This window comes from Rhea americana, unplaced genomic scaffold (genome assembly GCF_003343005.1).
Source record: "Rhea americana isolate MKP2758 unplaced genomic scaffold, rheAme1 scaffold_83, whole genome shotgun sequence".
In the NCBI taxonomy this organism is placed as follows: Eukaryota; Metazoa; Chordata; class Aves; order Rheiformes; family Rheidae; genus Rhea; species Rhea americana.
In genome coordinates this window covers 695,680-716,500 of record NW_028187012.1, presented here as the reverse complement: position 1 = coordinate 716,500, position 20,821 = coordinate 695,680, and the positions used below count along the sequence as shown (strand labels likewise).

The following is a 20,821-nucleotide window of genomic DNA, read 5'->3' as shown; positions in this document are numbered from 1 at the left end:
AGCTCTATCTTTTGCACTTAGGCACCACTGGAGATTTTTTTTTTTTTTTTAATATGTGAACGCTATCTGTCCTGCTTAAGATGCCAAGTCTTCTGAAAACAGGTCATTAAACAGATCATCCACTACACTTTTTCTTCTTGGACTGGACATTGTCTTGTTTCACAAAATTTTGTAATGCTTTTTATAAAAAACTTTTATTGGCAGGTGAGGGGGAAGAGGGCAGCTATGAAGCATCTTTAACAGGAAAAACAGAACTATCATGAGTCAGAATAGAATTGGCTTCACTTCTTTTGGAGATTTTTCAGTAAAAATCATGAACGATGATTATAACAAAAAATGCAACTTAGAAGTTGTCTAACTGGCTCAGTTCACCTCAAAGAGCTTTAAATTGGAAATGTTAATGGCATTCTGCTGCATGCTATTTTCATGGATAACATTACTGTAACCAAGACAAAAGAGTGCTTAAGCGTGATTAAGTACCTGCTTACTGCACTCTTATCCCAGCGCTAGACTGAAATGGGGAAATCACTGTAAAGTATTTTATTTATCTGTAGTAAAAATTCTTCTGGGAAATATGGCTTACTTTTAAGCAACACGGATAGAAACTAAAATGTATAAGATGATATTTAGCCCCAGGAAAATGATCCCAGGCCAATGCAGAACTACCTGTAGAAACAGTGCAGACTTTCASAGCTTATTCTGTCCTGGAGCAGAGATCTTTTATTTTCAAACAAGCAGAATTTTTTCACTGCGGACTCAGAGCTATTGCCTTGTATGGCTGTTTCACCCCTCACTCCCTAAACTTTTATTAACCAAAATTCTTTAGGTAGAAGAGAAGTGAAAAGTGAAAGATTTGTTAGAACATGTAATCCTGCTCCTTCTGACAAGTTTAGAGAGTTCTACAAGTTCCAAGCGATAGACTTTTGTCTCACGGCAACTTTATCAATATACCTTACTGCTAAGAAGGTTCTTCCTCCTGTCAAGCTTGATTTCCTCTTCCCCTCCCCCCATTATATTATTCTTCATTATATCCCTGGTTCTTCAATATTTTGTTGAAGTTTTGTTGATGACATTTCTAAAAATACTTGTGCCTGCTCTGTGTGGCTGAACCAAGCTCTGACATGAGATGCAGGGGGAAGTAAATGACCAATTTTACTCCCTAAATGATCTTATTTTTTTTTCCAATGTATTTTTAAAAATAGGCACTCAGAGTTGAACACAGATGGCTATCACTACAGTCGTATTTAAAAATACTAAACCTACCCTGCTCAGTCCTCTAATACCTTTACTTTTGTGTATCATATACATACATAAATATGCATATATCCACAGAACTGGAACTCAGTTGATATTATATAAAAAAATCCACTTTCCAGTACTATATGATTATCTTTCTACATGATCTTTTTCCAGGTCTTTTTGTTCTACTTGATAGAGTTTTGTGAAACTTTGTATGTATGTATGTAGCTTAATCAGAATTTTAGAAAGCTGCACTTCAGTTTGGAGTAGACCCATCCGCATTTATTTGTGCTGAACAGGAGATTACTTAGACAGTAACTTAATCTATTTTTACAGGGTTTTTCTCAGCATCGCTCCAACAAAACTACTTCCCAAGATAGCTACTATGAGTTAGAAGCGATAGTCTCTGAGCCTTTCTTTGCGCCATATGGCTTCCACCAGCACACATACTATCTGCATCCATGCGCTGCCCATGACTAATGGCATCCACTAACTGGCAACCAACAATAACTCCGTTTCTTGAGCCAGGCAGTAGTGCACAACACGCCATAATCTCACTATGAGCAATGTGTCGTTAATCATTCTTTAAATTTGAATCTATTTCACCTTTTAAAAAGTCCTTTTGAAAATAAGTGGTATATCACCAAAAGAGATCCCAGCAGAGAAAAGGGATACCATTTCCTTAAAGTACAGTATAGTTCAGCACCCTATTCCCCAAGCAGGAGTCTAGATCTAAACTGCAACTTTGTTCAAGAAAGTACTTGAGAAAGAAATCTTTGCAGTAAATCAAGTTTTGTTTCCTAATAAAAGCTCAAAGATAGATCTGAGTTTATGTAGACAAACACCCCAGACCTCCAAAACAACGAGAACACTAACTGTTAGACAGAATTTTTTATCTGTATGCGTAGCATTCACCTGASGCGGCCAAGCCTTAGGTGGGTAACTGATAGTAGAAAAAGCTTCTAGCTTGRAAGTTGCAATAGCTGCAGCTATCTGCACTGAGAGAGAGTACACAATGATCTAGTAAGTTACCATCTTTCTGACTATTCAGGTCCCATTTCTGCTTTTCACATTAGGCTCTGAATTAAATGCCTAGCAGACTGGTTTTGATTTCCCCTCTCAGTTCACGYGGAACAGAAGGAGCAGCCAGAGGAATCCCCCCACAGCCCTTAGCMACTCAGCTCTGAAACCTGATTTAGTTTCTTCATCTGCAATTGTTCCATTTAACGTGCTTGATTTTTCCCTTCCCTCCAGCTCTCCAACTGCAGTCTTGACCTTGTTTTTCAACCTTGCCTCCTCCTCCTCCTCCTYTTCATACTTTTTCCAAAGAAGTTTTTTGTACAGTTTTTGCTATGTGGGCTTGGCAGCGCCCTCATTGCTGCATGTCAGATCCTTTCCCTCCATCACTTTTTTCCCCATGCTGGAAATCCCTTGGGAGATGAAATGGGTCTTCAATAATAGAAGCGCTCCAGCTCTGAAATAACTTTTTGGCATTGCAGCACAGCAGTTACTGTATTTGGCAATAGTCAGCCTAAGTATTAGCAGTATTCTAGCCTTGCACAATAACACGAATTTCTGGTGATGACCACAGTCCAAGGGAATAGCATTACTGTTCTGTACATAAAAAAAATTACTGACCTTAGTGTCTTTACCAAAAACCTTGGAATGGAAGCAAATCCAGTTTTCAGAGAGGAATAACTTTCCTTGGTACAGAATTTCTTTCTGCAGAGCACAGGTAAAACCTAAAACACAGATATTCTTTAATCATTAAGGTAATCACAAGCCAAGGTAACTTTTTAAAAAACTTTTTTTTTTTTTTAAACTTTAAAGCCATAACCTATGTAGGTTTATATCTTTTGATAAACATTGTCAAACTTTTCTATTAGTAAAACTTACTGTTTCAAAGAAAGTTTCACAAATCTAAGTTCAGATTCAAAACATCCACAGTCTAAAAACTGAAACATAACGTACAACTGGCTCCCAGAAGCCAAGAAACTTTGAGAGTACAACGTAGTTTCCCATAAACCTTTTGAGTATGTGTCAGGTAAGTGTATTACATAAATGTAAAGAGYTTTATGGGAAATAGGAGGTTTAACTCAAAACTTCTAGAACTATAGCACTTGTCCAGACCAGATGACCAATGGAGGCAGAAGCACATGTGAAACACTCCTAACTTTGTAGCCACAGAGCACACCATTTATCTCATTCATAAACTGCTTTCCTTGTATTCCTTCTTTCAGGGAGGATCTGTTATGCATACATAGCCTTCATTTGTTACAGCTATCACAGGGAACAAATCAATCTTTAGACATCGGAAAATCCTTCTCCTACCAGTGCTTTYAAATCTTAAAGCATCATCAACAAAACCCCTCACCTTGGCACCTGACCAGTTCTGTTWTAATCAAGTAACAAACTTGAGTACCAGCAAAGGGTTACACGAGATTACTCTGTTTGGAAGTACAAAGCAGACAATTCCCAAAGATGCCCAACATCTCAAGATTTAAGAAATCAAAATTCTGCAAGACTATACCAGAAACACTCTGTGCATACAAGATGAAAGCCTTGCAGCTCCAGGCATCTRGAGTTTTTAAGGCTTTTACAGTTCMGGTAGTGCCTCTTGAATGACACCAGTATCTTTCTTCCACCAGTATCTTTCTTCCAGAGTCAGCAATAATAAGGGGATTAATACTTACTTTGTTTCAGTGGCTCATCAATGGGAACCTCCATAAACAGCTTATGAAAGTGTGCATTTGCCTTCAGCTAGAATACAAAAAGGCACATGCCCAAAGATAAATGCCTCATTAGATATTTTTAAAATCAAGCAGCCATTCCATTTCCTCTCCTCAATACATTCTCATCTTGCCAAAGCTACCATAATCTCCATTTTTGCCATATGTCTATTGAGTCTTTACCCTGCTCCACCCAGACTCCAGCACACAGAYGAAGGGAACCTATGTCCTTATGCTACATTGAACTATAACATTGCTAAATGAGGGTGCTCTCACAGTAGTTAYGCATTTACTAAGTATATATAAATACAAATAGAATCACAGAATCAGTAAGGTTGGAAGGGACCTCTGGAGATCATCTAGTCCAACCTCCCTGCTCAAGCAGGGTCACCTACAGCACGGTAGACAGGGCTGCGTCCAGGCAGCCCTTGAAGATCTCCAGAGAAGGAGACTCCACAACCTCTCTGGGCAACCTGTGCCAGGGCTCTGTCACTCTCACAGGGAAGAAATTCCCCCTCACGTTCAGGCGGAACTGCCTGTGGTTCAGTTTCTGCCCATTGCCTCTCGTCCTGTCACACGGGGCAACTGAAAAGAGTTTGTCCCTGTCCCCTTGACACCCTCCCTTCAGGTACTTGTACACATCGGTAAGATCCCCCCTCAGTCTTCTCTTCCCCAGGCTGAAGAGGCCCAGCTAAATAAATCCTCTGCACTACCTGATTTGAGACACGTTTTTTCCTCTCAATCTTGGAGTCGTTCTTGATGTCCATTGTCATGGGTGGACTATCTGTACTGTTCTTTGTCCTGAGGAGGGGAGGGAAGGGGAAAAAATCCATATAACATGCTCGATCTGATTTTATTAGTCTTGGTGGTTATCAATAGCACATGCATTTCCATGAAGCATATGAATTCTTCAGCAACTCTTATCTGATTCATCAAGGATTACACTAGCACTCAAGAGGAATACATCTAAGTGGTAAACCACAGCAGCCTTCACAGAAGGTCTATTTTAAAAGGAATATTCTAAACTTCTACTTGGAAGCAGGGAAGAATCAAGTTCAAGACATTTCTACAACTTAATTACCACAGATCTTAAATCCAAGGCTTTTTTGGAGAATGCATAAAATATTGTTTCTTTAATAGCACAGTAATGAAAGTAAGATAGAAGTAGTACAGAGTGCAAGGTAATGCACTCARAACTATGAACTTCTACTACAAAATGGGATCTCATTTGAAGACAGAAGTGAAACAGAGAAGTGGCATAGGCRCACAAGTCAGATGACTGCTGTGAACCAGTAATGTAAGGAAATCATTAAGATAACCACAATTCTGGGGGCAAAGTTCCCAGTACCCGAAGAGGAATTATAAGTGCCAGTTATATAAGAAGTTGTATTTGTACAGCTTCGGCCATTCGTACTGTGCAGAGGGAGGGAGGAGGAAAACAAAAAACACACAAGAACTCTAACAAAAAACACACAAGAACAAGTACACAAAGTCTGAGAATGGCTGAGAAAGTGAATTTTGTTTGTTTTTATACAGGAGAAAGTCAGTGTGCCTTGTTTAGCATAACAAAAATAGAGGTGGGACAACACTGCCTCAGAAATCAGGTGGAAAAGATTATCCTTGAGAGCTCACATTTATAGCACAGACAAAAGGGCTACAAAATAAGCTGACTCTTTCAGAGGTGTTCAGATACASACTGGGAAGAGCAGAAGAGAGAACAAAACAAAGACCTCACTGAATGGCATGGAGAACATGTGCTGTGAAGTGCTAAGGTAGGATGGAGAGAGAAAGGTACTACAAAATACTTAGTTTCCATCTCTGCACCTTATCCCCCATGGTACATCTTCCTTAGTTTTCTAGACTTGAAATGGTCAGGGCTTCCAAAAGTAAAGGGGGAAAGGGGGAGCCCAAGGGCTGTTGWGATGAGCTAAACTGAGGAAAGAGACCACACAGTAGGACTGATTTAGATGGCAGGGAGACTGGCATCATTTCTCTGGTGGTCCCTCATGGAAGAGAACTCTAGCATGMGTGTGTGCACTCCCTGTGTAACACTTAGGTCAAACTTAAATTATAGACAGCCTTACAAAACGAAACTATGTCAACTCCTCTTCAGCAGGATCAATTAATTGTATGATAAAGATGAGACTGGAAGGAGGATTTACTAAAAAGGTAGTCTCATACTTCTTCAAAKGGTATTTCATGAAGTTAAGTAACATTTCATAAATATCAGCCTCACAACTGAAACCAAAATAGCAGGTTGACTATTAACTTTTGCATTAGTTGCTCAGTGAAACGTATGCAAGTTTTGCATCCAAGTTCTTAAGGCAGAAGTTTAATGCTAATCTGGTTTGTTTTAGAAGACTTTCAAGTGCACTCCAATTCTACAACATGTGAAGAATGTCCATTTTTGCACAGATGATTGTAATCATCTGATGCAACACACACTGCAAAAAAGCATCAGTGTCTCAGTTAAAGAATACAGAATTAAGATTCATGTCTTTACTGTGCACAATCACTAACCCAGGGATACAGTGCTCCAGAAACAGCCCAGGAGTCAAACTGCAGCTCAGTTTGACTGCCTCTCAGGCTTTAATGGCTGCAAAAAGGAAGTAACCAGCAATGATGCCGATCAGTGCAACATATGTTTCCCTAGTACAGGGGAGCAAAACCCCACTCAAAACTCCAGATTCTCACTATTCTGACTGCTTGGGGTGGATGATATGACAGCCATTGGAAGGGGGCTCTGATCTCTGCTTGCACACTTGCACAACTTCATTTGGGCTACTACACACAGCTACCAGCTCAACTGGGATGATGGCAGCTGATACAGCTTGCTTCTCGACTTTTGAATGGGCTGTAATCATTTCGATTATCTAACGATCAGAAAGTTGACATTACCTAGCAACGCCAACTTTTTTCCGGTCATCAAGATACTCCATTTCACTGGAAGGGGTTTGCAGCAATATAGTTGGTGATTTTCCTGTCTTTCTTTTTTCATCTGATCCATTTTCTCCATCTGAACTGCAGAATAAAAAACAAAATAGATAACAATGTGTTTTTCAGGTTTTATACCAATGTCAAAAGCTACTTCAACTTGTTGATGACATAGAACATATTAATGAACAAAATTATGACATTCTGTTAACACYAAGACACCAAAAAGTTTGCATCCACTGACTTGACAGTATTACACATCTGAGCAACCACTCAGATAAGCTCCTGTACTGAAATTCTAGCAATAAAGAGATTAAAACCTGAAATACAGCCACAAATATTCCAACACTCTTAACATTTGTAGCTTTAATTTCTGTTCCAATAGGAATGATTTTTTTCCTAAATGAGACTGTGTTCAGTACTCAACCTGATGACGAAGGGAAATTAATTTGATTGGCAAGCTGGCAAAAAGACATTACAGGACCTAGCACTTAACAAAGTATTTGTGGCTGTGTGTTATAAGACGAGTCTGGGGAAAGTTCTCTGAGCAGAATCTTTTCATTCTGAATCAGTGGGTCCTATTTTGTCCCTTGGTTACACACATCTTCCACGAGAGCCAACCTGTAGCATTTTCTTGATGAAGGGTCCTCTCAAAGCAACAGAAGTACTGGGTTTAGCTTACAAAAACAGCATTGCCCCTTCACAGTGAATTGCCTCTTCACAGTGTGTACCCCATCTTAGAAATACACGCTAAYAAACTAGAGTCTAAGGGCTAAGAGATATGCCATCAAGAGTCTTCTCCTGGCTTCCCTTTTCATCAGTTTCTAATGCAATATTATGTCAGAAAATGTCAGAAGTTTTCAGAAAATTTAAGGGGAAAAAAAGCTGTCATTAAAAACAGGGTTTCAAGAATAGCAGTGCTTCAAATAAAATATGATACAGACACACACCCCTTACTTWGGGAGGCTAAAGCCCTAGAAAGATACAGGTAGCTTACTAGTATTGAAGAAGGAAGTGAAGCTATGTTGTCAGGTAACTTAATGCCTGGCTGGAATGACCAAAGTCATTCCAGTACAAAAGTTTTCATTATACTGTTTTACATTATGAATACACAATATACAGACATTGCAGTTTCACAGCAACAACACAGCCACTGCTATCACGCAGAAGTGTGTCATGACACTAAAAAGTTTATTTTCTTCTGAGGACAGAAGTTTTGTTGACAGAAGTTCCCAGATTGATTTAATCTCCATTTTCTTTTAGGAAGGGCATTAAAAAAAAAAAGAAAGAAAAAACATACCAACCACCACCAAAAAACACGTAATGAGATCTGCCATCTCCTACCTGGCAGCCAAAYCAGAATTTATGTTACAGAACACAAGTGATGAGTGTTTGCCTTACTGATGCTTGGCTTTTCTCCCTAAGGGTCGTACGTTTACCTAGAGCAGCCACTGCCCTACCTAACACTCTCCCACCCCCTCGACGCTCCCACCGGAGAGGGGCCGAATCGGCACTTTGTGCACGCATGAAACGGTTACAGCACTCAAATGCAATGGGGAAAAGCAGCAACCGTTTCCCCATCACCTCATGACTGGATCTGTCCTGCCTGACCACAAGGCAACAGCTTTTATTTTAGCCAGTCTAAACTAGGATTAAGCGGGCAATTCAGAGGTCTAAGYGGAATACAATCTTCCACCTGGAAAAATCCAAACGAACCCAAAGTTTTACCCGGTCTGAAAYTTTAAGCAGAGAGAACTGCCCGGCCACGGCACAGGGCAAGCGCTGCGAAGCTCCTAGCCGCGCGTGCTCTCGCCCTCCGTCCGCTTCCCGCGGGGAAAGCCTCCGGCTTCGAGGGAGGCGAGGGACACCCGACACGAGCCTGCCTGGAGCCCCTCGCCGCCGCCGGCTCTCCCGCCGCCGCAGCGGCTCGCGTCAAGCCCACGCCTCCGCACCGCGGCTTCGGCCTCCGAGCTCGCACGACGATCCTGCGCTCACCGAGCTAGAGGCGCCTCAGGAGCTTGGGGCAGGCCTTGCACGCAACAACCCTCGGCMGGTTCAGCGAGCCTCCGTCGCGATTCCTCCTGGCTTGCCTTGAATCGCGACCCCGACCCAGGATGCGGCTGGCTAACCGCAGCGGCACAGGCGGCTCTGCACAGGGGGCAGGAGGGCGGCCGGCGCCTGCACGTCCCCCGGCTCYGAGGGGAGCGGGCACACTTGCAGCGCCCGGGGGCGCGAGCAAGCGGAGCTTTCAGAGCCGCACGGAGCTTCACCAGGCTCCAGCGCTTCGAGAGCGGCCGTAAAAGCCTGGGTGTGCTGCCGTCTCCTGCGTTCATAGAGTCGCCAGCTGCATGTTTTGTTACTCTCTCAAACGCTTCATCGCTTACTACTCATTTCTCCTGCCCCCCTCAATCAACTCCCTTATTTTGCAGTTAAGCTCGTGGGACTGTTCTGTCTGCTGCTGAGCTCCTCACCTTCTCCATCAGCCATCACTAYCTCCAAATCTGTCTTGACTTATTCCCTCCAGCTGCTTTCAGTTTGATTACAATGCTTATAACTAATTTTTCTGAACTTTGATTAGTTTACAAGGATATGATCCCATAGTAAGTACAAGCCTTAGAAATTTAATTTAAAATATTYCCTATAACAACCTTTATTTTGGAGAATAGACAGCTTTCCTCTTTTTTATTTCAGCATTTATTTGAATAGCAGTACTGCCATTGAGCAGCAGCACTGAACACAGTATGTTAAATTTAATTCTAGACTATTAAAATTTTTTTCTTTTCTCTCTCTTTTTCTAATTACTAATCAAAATTAAATCTGGATGCCAAAACACTATGYGAATAAAGCAAGGCTCTCAGCATGTTAGTCCTGCTGCCCGTGGTAGGCGAAGAGCAGAGGTCTCCCAAGCTTCTCATGGTCACCAGGATCCTCTGTGGCAGCTGAGATGCCCCTTGGCATGGAGAGAGCACCCAGACACATCAAGTGTGAGGAGACAAACACATGCAACTGGCACTTCCAGCCAGCTACGTCCCTACTAGCCAACACGGGCTTGCTGTGACTATCCTTCATCCCACCTCCCATACACCCACCACCTCACTTAATGAAAAACCATGTAAGGATTTTTCCTTATGCTTCTGACAATTGTAGCTTCACATAGCAGCTAAGTCCCTAGCAGCTATCTTTAAACTAGCAGAAGAATCTTATTTTAACTGACCTTCTGGGGCAGCACTGATGGCAGGTATGACCTAAAATCCATGAAATTATCTTCCATCAAGTCTCTAACAAATTAAAATGCTCCTTACATTTTTGTGTGCATGTCACATCCCATAAATGTTTTGTAAAAGCAGCAGCAAAGTCAGAAATCCATGAAAAAAAAAAAAAAGGAGGAGGGGAAAAAAGTCAAGCTCAAAGGACACTTAAAGTGATGCTTATTACAGTTGTTAATATTTCCATAGAAGTGAACCATATTTGCAAAATCCAGGGCAAAGCAAACAAACTTTGARGCATTATGGCTTTATTGATACGAAAATACACATTTTTTTATATTTAAGATGTATTCTATATTCAGTACTGCTACTAAATACCAGTACTGGTATTCAAATAAATGCTGAAATAAAAGTTGTCCATTCTCCAAAATAAAGGTTGTCATAGGGAATATTTTAAATTAAATTTAAGGCTTGTACTTACTATGGGATCATATCCTTGTAAACTAAGCAAAGGTCAAAAAAGTTATAAGCCTCGTAGGGAAACTTCCTGCAAAAACATACATATTTTTAAAATATACATCAATAACTAACCTGAGTAATTTAAGATTAAGTCACAGCAAAAGGAAAGGGCAAAGAAATACAGTAACCACAGCAGTGGAGTAAATTTCCTTCCAATTAAGTGTTCAGAGAAGAATTATTAGAAAATGCATTTTAAGAGACAGAGGTAACTGATCTCTTCTGACTTGCATAATTTCTATAAAACACAAAAGCTTTGTGAKAGACATGTAAATCAAGTTCTTTGTACTGCAGAAAGTTTTCTGAACTTCAAATGACTTTTTTGTTTGGACCTCATCTTCTCTAGAACCTGGAARATTCAGAATTCCTGTGAAAACTATGCTTAAAGTGTCACATTAATTCACCGGGGATTTTTCAAGGAAAAAAAAAAGTCATCAGGATTCTAAAATTATTTTCTTCTTCCCTTCAAAACTGGTTTGAATGAGAAGCATTGAAGAGAAATAATGCAAAAGATGCACTTATAGACCACAGTTTGAAAAGTAACCCTTAATGAAATAACATTTGTATTTTAAGACCTCAGTAGTCTTACCAGCATAAACACTTCTCAGGCACATGTAAGAGAAAGACCTACGAAACTGTAGAATGGTAACTGTCTAATCCACCACCACATACACCTTTTTACAAAGTATCCTCAGACCTCTCACGAGGAATATCAAGGAGACCAAGCAGCTCGGGCAACAGCTTTAAAAGAAGTTCAAAAGCCACAAAGAGCTGCATCAAGCTAGTCCCCCAGCCAACAGATTGCACATCAGCTACGTAGGAGGAAAAAGGTGCCTTGACACMTCACAGATGTCAGTAATGACTTCAGTTGTTTCCAAAACCACAGGCACACCAATATTTTCTTAATGTTTGACAGGAATCAGTACTGCTGCAACATTCACTCTGAGGATGGGCCACATATGTATGGGATAYCTTATATCATAGATACTATGGGAGCTCTGTTTCCTGTATAAAAGAGATTAAACGGGGTAAGAGATTAATTTTGCAACAGCAGCAATTAGACAGCTGTGGAGAAGGAGCWGAATGAAGAGGGCTATCCAAGCAGCATGCTTCAAGCAGAAATGGCTGTAGGTGRGTAAAAGGAGATATGCTTGAAAGGATAAGAGCCCAAGGTTGCCTTATCTTTCCCTAAAGGAGCAACCAGAAACAGCTACCCCAGCCTTCACTTTGCTAGGTTAAATGCATACTGCCATCTTTTGGTCCTCTTCCAGAAGACAAGTGCCCCCATTCCACTAACCCTTTTTTCTACCCCGCTCCAGTGGGGATGGATCTTTCTTGGGGACATACGTATTCAAAACTGTGCTTTTTCCAAAGACCTTGTAGTCATTACCTAATCCAGTTGCATTGCCTCATCCCATACCTTTCCCRCCCTGGGCAGACTTCTCCTGTTGTCCTTTTCACAGCAAATCAGAATGGTCTCTGTACTGGATAAGCTAACAACAGTGCTGAAGTCAAGCRTTCAGATGTCCAAGATGTCCCTGCAAAGTCTCATCACTCAGAGGGCAAGACGCCCAGACTAGCCATACTCCAGTGCTGTGGCACAAGGCACTGTTTACGTGAGAAAATAGATCTCCTATGTTTGAGGCAWGTTTTAATCTTCTTCTAAGACCAAGTACCATTTTTACTGAGCAATCCGAAGGCCAAACACTAATAGTCACTGAGACTCCARTACTATCAAAACAGACAGAAAATGAACTACAAGGTAAACTGATCACAAAAAAAACCCCTGCTTAACAGCTGCTATAATAGGCTTTCCAGACAGCCATCATCTACCCCCACATAATACATTTGGTATTTCTCTAATGTAATATGCTCAGTATGTTGTTTGTTTTCCAGCCTTAAGTATACCCTAAATGAAACAGCTGACTCTGGGAGTACAGCATTTGCTTTTGAAGTATTTTGTACGAGAGAGCGAGCCTACAGATGTGTTTGTGCCTGAGATGAAGGGGAGCAACAAGGCATTACTGAGGGAGCRGAGGTGGAAAGCTCTGCACGAGCGAAAGGGTTGGTTCATCAGAACGAACAGGTATGAACCAAACTGGGTTAAGTACAACATGTCAGAAACTGGAAACACAGAAACTAGATAACTCAAGTTGTTCTTGGAAAAGGCTAACTCTTCTCACGAGAAAGCAGTCAAACACAGCACAGTGGAGGTAAAGTTATACAGTGGCATGTTAATTAAATATCATATGCCTGTGGATGGGTACACATGGATATATGCTGCTGGCTATTCTAYGCATTTCTACAGTGAAACAGGTCTCTGGGCACAGGTGGAATTAAGATAGCATCTGGCATTGAAAGAGCATCCAGCCTGTTAGAGTATTTTGCTTATTGTGGATCTTACTTTATAGATCAGAGACAGTAATTAATTTCAGAAATATTCACTATGTTCTATTTCATAGCTATCTCTAAGAAACAATTACTTATATGAGAGTAGTTTCAGATGTCTGTTTCTATATCCTTATTAAAAGGATAATGTAATTTTTGAGTTAATATTGAACAAATCCTCCAGTATTGTTAAAGATTAAAGTATCAGCTTTAAGTTCAGTAGACATTTCACATAATAACCAGGTCAAGTTTCACACCACCCTACCGCTTAGACATCAGCGAGATCACTGTGACACTGCAGACGTCATTAGCAAGCATGTAAATTCTCTGTTCTAAATACCATCTATTATTAACTGCCTGTATTCCCTGTCTAATCAAAACCAGACTGCTATCAAGTTCCACAGGAAAAAAAAAAGCAGAAGAATTCCCAGTGCTCTGAAATACGAGAGTCTATAACAAGATATTTTATTAACACTAGAACAGGAACGCCAGTCATCAACTCTCTTGTCTTTTCAGGAGTTTCCATTCCAGAYACCCGCTTCAAAGAGCTAAAGTCCTTTCAAATATATCTTTTCACCCAACCCCACAAGACTCCCATGATGCAGTTTCCATGGGAGTCTCAGCAGGATGTTCAACAGTTGTTTATCTACACAAAGGCATGGCCAAATCCAGCACGGAACACTACACAGATCTACCTGATAGACACACTTCTGAAAGCATTTGAAGCAGAAGATCTTAAGGGAAAAACACCTCTTCCTATCTGCTTTGGACTGGAGCGCATGCTCTTTTCATTTTCCAGCTGGAAGCTCTCAGGTGGAAAGATTTCTCTACTSACTGGTTCTAATCCAACTCGTTCTCTAAAATGGAAAGACAAAAGACAGGCTCACAGTGCCTACTGAAGAGCAAATGGCAACCTTACATTAGGCCACATTTTTATCTTYAACTTTCAGAGGTGACAGAAAAAGAGGAAAAGAAAGAAGCATTCGTGAGCTACAATTTCTTCGCAGTGCAGAAGAGAGGCAAAAGCACCTAAATCTTGGGGCTACCAATTATTCATACTAAATTAAAGGGAAAAAAACCTGCAACCATATACAACCCATGTGCTCTGTCTGGCTCCTGAGGGATCTAACCCAATACAGAAGTTAGGGCTGCTACGTAACTCAGAAACAACAAATTTCTCCCAGGAACAACAGAAGCATCTTTACAAGTGAGGCCCAATCACCACAGCATAAGCAGATAAATTTGGCCTYGCAGTCAGAAGCTGTATCTCTGCTCTTTGAAGGAATAGCTGTACAGCAACATGCCTCGACATGGTGTAATGCATATTGGCCGAGAGAGAGAAACTCAGACACCAGCAATTATATGAACTATTGCTATAAGGATGAAGAACACTAAGAGATTTGGAGCAATCCTACACACACATTTATTCCTTCCTACACTGCTGAAGAAAAATAAAATTATAAACTGAGGTTGCTAAGGATTACTTGAACATAAGCTTCTCCTTTTATGGCACTTTTAGAAATAATGACTCAACATGCTGTATACAAAGTATTTTAAATCGATGTAATAGTAGAAAAAAAATCTTTTAGGTTCTACAATCAGGACATCCACAAAGAGAAGAAAAGATTATAGTTTGATCGTATAGCACTTTCTTTGACAAATGATATCAACAGTAGATCACCCACAGTCACTAGATTCCTGTGCTTAAAAAGGCAACTCTCCTTGTCACCCTTCCCCCTCTCCCCAAATCCCAGGGCTATTTGGGCAAAGCAAATTTCAGACAGGTATTTCATGGGATGTCTGACTACAACTTTTTTTTGTAGTTTCCCCAGCTAGAACAGTGCACAATAAGGCCTAACGTACAACGCTGAGATGAAAGCAAACAGATTAGCTGTGTCCATCTACCCAGTTTCACTCCACCTTCCATCAAAGACGGAAAATGATCAACACAAAGCAACTATTGCAGGCTCCCTGCTCCCCAAGGGTCTGGCAACGTTGAATTTCCTATAAGTATCTTTATAACCTACCCTTTTTCCTACATCCATGTCTACGCTTTCATAGAAATGATCAGGGCAACCTGCATAATCTAATACAAGAGATACTATTTCACAGTAGGAAATCTTAATTTCCAACAATGGTTCTAAGCAGTGTTTTCCATAACAACTCCTTTGACTGGGACATTGCCTATGAAGTATTTTTCTTCTATAGTCCTGAAGACAAACATTCTTACTAAAATCAGATGTGACACACGGTGTTCAGATCCCTACTAGTGTCACTTTGCCTTTCTGTTTTCTGTGTCCCGGAGCATGAGTCCAAACGTTCCACAAGCTTCCTTCTCCAATACGAAGACTTCCACTGCCACATGCTGTCTTCCACAGCAACACCCACTCCCTTCTATGCTGGCAATAACACATTTGCACATATTATAAGTGGGCAAGAATGAGTATATATGCCATTTTGCTACACAATAGCCTTTTGTACTAGTGTTCCTTCTGTCCCAGGACAAGGCCAGACAAGCCTAAATAGCTCTTCCAGAGCAGATATTAACTACAAAATTACCATCAAGATGCCTTAGCTTAGTTGGTCCATCTTTCTACAAACTACCTAAACTAGAAGGGAAGAAAAAACAAACAAAAACTTAATACAGTCTTTTCTTACTGTTGTTGAGAAAAGGTAGTAAGAGGGAGGGAAGCAGAAGGTAGCCACCAACAGATGGACTGATAGGGCACTTAGTATTAAAGGCTTCCAAAGCCACCCTCCAAAGGCAGTTGAAACTGTACTTTAAGGATGAGAAAGGATGTCAGGCTCAACAYAGCCCAATTTCTCAGAAAAGGAAAAAGGACTGTATCATTTTACCAAGGTAGCTAACCGTAGTATTTTGTCTGCCACTATTGCACATCACTCCCAAGCTTTGCATTTCTTCTAGTGCAGCATTCCCAGAGGGCTAAAACCTTGCTGAAGTGCCTACCAGAACAGATGTTTAGAAAAGGCACATTTCAGCGTGAGAGATCTTCTTGGTGACCTCGGGAACTATCGCTTCATAGTAAAGTAACCAGAAGTGCTCCTCCTCCTATGCACAGAGGAGGAAAGCTTCACCCTGCCTCTATATCCCTTATCCTGCTGAGGTTCTCTGCTGCCTGACTACCTGTAAAACATTTTCACATTATTTTGTACCACTCTTTCTGAAAGCGTATTAATCTTCCTCACTTTAGTGTCATATTTTTCAAGGGTGGAGGTACAAGCCGGCCAATGTCAGGTAAAAGTTTGTTAAAGGAAGTGAGTGCTTCAAATAAAGCGCTATAGCTCAGTTCCAAGGGGATTAGAAGAGGTAACTGCATTTTCCCTTGTACGTATACTACAGCGCCCGGTTCTTCCTTTTACTTAAGTGTCTCATCTCTCAGTGCTTCATCACTGTAACAACCATCCCAGCGTGAAACGGCACACTAACCTATTTTACAAGCTCTATRTAGTGGGCTGTCTGGGAGCAGTTGCCTGCGAACTCCTGGAATCTTCCCTGACCTTTCCATTTTCTAAAATAAAGAACAGACATTTAAAWTTTTTGTTTAAGTCTCTCTGCAGGAAAACAGTAAGAATCCTCTGTTATTTTGGATAGCTCAGAAAGTTTCTCGATGAAGTTACGCCCAAGGAAGAGAGGAGAACCGCAGACAGCTTGTCTTGCCATCTACCTATTATCTTCAGGGAAAGAATTTGCTGTGGCCTGACAATATTTGMGAAGACCTCTGCCAAACAGCTGGATCCAGACTGCTACCTAGAGATTCTGTTTTAAGTACATACCAAAAGAATCCCAAACCATCTTTAAAGATTGATAGACCAAATAAAAGATCTCTGGCATAACWGTAACACTAGTCTGAACAGATCAACCTGTTCTGCGTGTTCTGGCTGAAGGTTCTGACTTCTCCTACGGTCACAAAGGAAATTAGGCTAGAGAAAGCTCTACGTGGGATACAGCGGATGCGATACTACAACTAGTTTAACRCCTTAGGAAGTTTGCTTCTTTTTTCCTAGTCTGGCTGAGGTTAAATGAGTGTATTCTTTCTGATTAATCACTGCAATATATATGGACTTTGCAGCCGCTTGCAAAGCATTAAGATCACAAGTCCCAACCATGTGTATCACTAGATAAGGACTGAACTCTTCTAACCACAATTTCAATTTTATGGAGACGACAGGAACAAAAAAATCACTATGTTTGTGCATCACCTGTCAAATATCATCAATGAATCCCACTGCCCAAAGCTTACAGGTAAAGAATACTCTGTTGTCAACAAACAACTATCTCTGCAACTAAATAGTAAAGGCAATACATGTGGAGCATTTCAGGTTAACCAGTGCTTAGCCAGGCTCAGGTTAGCCTCTGTACCTCAGCACAGAGGCACTGAGGTACTAAAGAAGTCTGTTCAGACTCACGAGATATGCGTTTATGTATTAAAACACACATACAACTACTGAAAAGCCTGCTTTTATAACTTAAGCACATATATGCAAAATAAGAATAACAGCAAACAAAAAAAAAAGAGCAATTAAAAGACCATCATCATGAACAAATGGAGGTCATCCAGCTTAGAAACCTCTCTCCTGTCACATCTCAAGCTTAAGCGTTTCACTTTGCAATCCTAACCTTATTTTCAGGTCACGTATTATAATTACCACTAAAAAAAAATAAGGAAGAACTAAAAAGGAAAGTTAAAAAACATGACCTCAAGTATGTAAAATTCCTGATCTACCAAAAGTAGATGTATAATGTAGGCATACATCTACATCTTCTTTCACCCTGTTTCCCCCCACCAAGTAAAAACAGCAGAAGTTTGGCTGTTGGAAAGGAGTTAACCTGGGTGAGTGCTGAATTACAGGCAGCTGCCCATATTATGAGTTGTACAGTAACTCTGAATCAGTTATAAGTAGCCTCCACTTACCTTTCTGCATTTTGCATTCGTCTCAAGCAATCATTTAGAACAAAAGTTAGTGAGCTGCAATCATGCAAAGGTGAAACAGTCATTTTTAACCTCATAACTGTTTACCAATTGATGAATTAACATCAGCTGCTGCAGCATTATACATCAGAGAAACACAAGCCTTAAAAATTGCATTCTCTCTACTCCCTGGAGAGTATCATTCACATGTAAGCATTTTCTAGTGCTTTCAGAAGCACATTTTTCTCAATATGTAAGTTTTACTCCAAATATATATATATATATATATATATATATATATATATATATTACAGATTAAACCCCAGCTTCATGATTTCTTGAAGTTATACTCTGTACTTGGATACTACCTTATGCTGTAAGAGGACAAAGTGCCCCTTAATGTTAGCAACATCTTACCAGTGAGCTTCTTAACAAATCACATGGCATACTGTAGCCGAGTATGTTGCCTAAATACAGACAGATTTAATGGTTTTAGGCCCAGGAAGTCATCTTATGTCATGCAAAAAAACCCAGAACAAACGTTACCCTTCCTCTATTAGTGCTCATCAGGTTGCTGGGGAATTTGCACGCACGCAGGAATGGTAAATGACAGCATTCAGCACAAGGTATGTTGCATAGCAGACAAGATATGAACGAACACATAAAAAATTAATTACCCGATTAACACTTAAGAAATAGTTTCACCTGACAACCTGTCCCACAAAACACCATTGAAACATGGACTCTATTGCAGTATAGATGGAAGCAAAAAAAAGGCCAACTCTGAGGTAAACATCCTGAGAAGGAGGCCCACTTCTATGATTTAATTTGTTACAGAGCACACCTAAATTTTTCTCTCCAGCCAGCAGATTGTGTTCACTGGAGTTAAAAAGGGAACACATACAGCAGAGCGGTTCCTGTCAGTGGAATTCAGGACAGGGTACAAATACTAGTGTATACTGCAGACTAAAAGATGTACAGAACGATTCAATCTGTGGAAAACAGAAAATGCCCTACTGACTTCAGCAGAACCAGGCGTGTCTGAGAGGAGTCTGACGCTGTGTAAGAACTGCTTGTTATTAGATTTCTGCCATTCCTCCTTAACATGCTGCATTCTGTTTTCAAGAACTTAGCACCTATTCCACCAGCAGCCCTTGCAGTGGGGCTAACTGTTTCTGAGACAGGCTCAGGACCATCAAAAAATGTGCCAAAGAAGGACATCTCCCTTTTGCATCAGAACAGTAAGCATCTTTTAAATATAATGTGACTGTTAACTCCTAGGTCCTGGGCCACATTAGGACACACTGGTCGGGGTTCTTCACATAGACAGCGTTCTAGGGACTTCTGATTTTCTTGGGAGAAACATTAAACTGAATGACAAATTTTCAGCCCATCACTATTTTGGGTGTGCACTGTACCTGTGCACATCTTCCAGTTCATGTTATCACTAAGGTTGTACAACTCAAAGTTGTACTGTAARCATCACAAAGATGATGTTATTAAACGTACCAGAGAAGCCCATTCTTTAACTAATGTGAACACATTTAACTGTTTGTATACAAGTTTCCAAGATCCCTGYAAATAATCTCCTCCTTTCAAACGCTCCTCTAACCTAACCCCCACTTAGAACTTAAATCCTTCAGAACTGCTTATCCCTCATGGAGGCTGTTGTGGTAACAGAAGCACACAGAGCTATAAAATTCATCTCTRAAGCGAACATACAGTTAAGCATGCCTGAATTTCAAGCAGTATAGATAACTACGCACACATAAACGAATCCCCTGGGCACTGGAAAGYGCTGTAAGGTTCCACGAGCCTCTAAACTCTGCCAGCATTTCTTTCAAGTAGAGGTCAGCATGAGCTCTTCTGGTTGCACATTGTTTCTTGGCAATACACAAAGGGGATGGAAAAACAAACCCACAAAACCTTACTTACTTATGAACTAAAACAAACAATAATAATAAAAAAAATCGCCAAACTCAACCTTTTTTGGGGGGGGGGCTAACTTGCCAGTTCAGTTCCAGCTCTGAACCAAACCCAAGATTCTGTCACTGCTCTTCAGCTGAATTACCCCCCTATAATTTTACTTCAGTCACACCAAAATCACTCAACTTCTGAGGCTAACTCGCAGTCACAACACTTTTTCAGAAGGATCCACTTGTCACTTAAAACGGGGTTTGACAAGCGAATTCCAACTTTTCTCCTCTACCCATAAAGGCTTAAAAGAACATCTAGGACAAGGCATTTCAACACTCTCCCCTAGCCCAGTATTTTTGTCCTCGTGCTGCACACTTTGCAGCCCCCAGCACAGCACCTGTGTTTTACTGGAAGGGCAAAACCGAGGGCTGAAGAGGACAGTAACGGCGACGAGCCTTCTGCCCCGTATCACGGCGGCTAGGAAGGACCGAAACACTTCGACGAGCGCAGACGAGGCGGAGGTTCAGCCAGTTCGGGCGCCCACGCTGCCTCTGCCGTTACGCTTCCGACGGCCCGTCTCGGGCTCGCGACTCCTGGCCAGCCCCGCTCTCGGGAGCGGATCTCACCTACCTGAAGAGCTTCATCAGACTGCCGGGCACAGCCGTGCGGGGCACCAGGACCCAAGGCCCGAAGCCGGCAGGCTCTGGRGCAGCTCGGGGAGTTAGTGCCTCGTTTATAACCTGAAGTCACCGATCGCTGGCCTCCGTGAGCGCACTTAGAAGGAACTCCGCTTCCCAGTGCTATCCAGCGAGCAAGTTCCCCCCGGCCGCAGCCTTCACGGCCACGCACACTTCGGAAACGCACCTGCCTGCGGGCCGGCGACACGACAGCTCGGGAGACACCACTCCCACCCGCGCTGCCTGCCCAGCGGGGCGCTTTTCCGCCATGGCCGCGGCGGGCG

At 41.4% G+C, this 20,821-nt stretch overlaps 1 protein-coding gene across 4 annotated transcripts in view; it reads right to left on the bottom strand.

Moving 5' to 3' along the window:
- The window catches only part of GRAMD2B (GRAM domain containing 2B), a 43,225-nt gene that overhangs the window by 11,821 nt on the left and 10,583 nt on the right, over positions 1-20,821 (bottom strand). For 2 of the 4 annotated variants that reach the window (XM_085323200.1, XM_085323201.1), the window contains exons 1-5: positions 20,725-20,811; positions 6,867-6,989; positions 4,682-4,769; positions 3,933-3,999; positions 2,878-2,981 (exon numbers count right to left, since the gene is read on the bottom strand). In XM_085323200.1, the coding sequence (XP_085179326.1) occupies positions 2,878-2,981; positions 3,933-3,999; positions 4,682-4,769; positions 6,867-6,989; positions 20,725-20,807 (465 nt within the window). In that variant the 5' untranslated portion in view covers positions 20,808-20,811. Of the gene's footprint in view, positions 1-2,877; positions 2,982-3,932; positions 4,000-4,681; positions 4,770-6,866; positions 6,990-20,724; positions 20,812-20,821 lie in introns of those variants that run through there. The other 2 variants (XM_085323202.1, XM_085323203.1) reach the window with 1 other exon arrangement.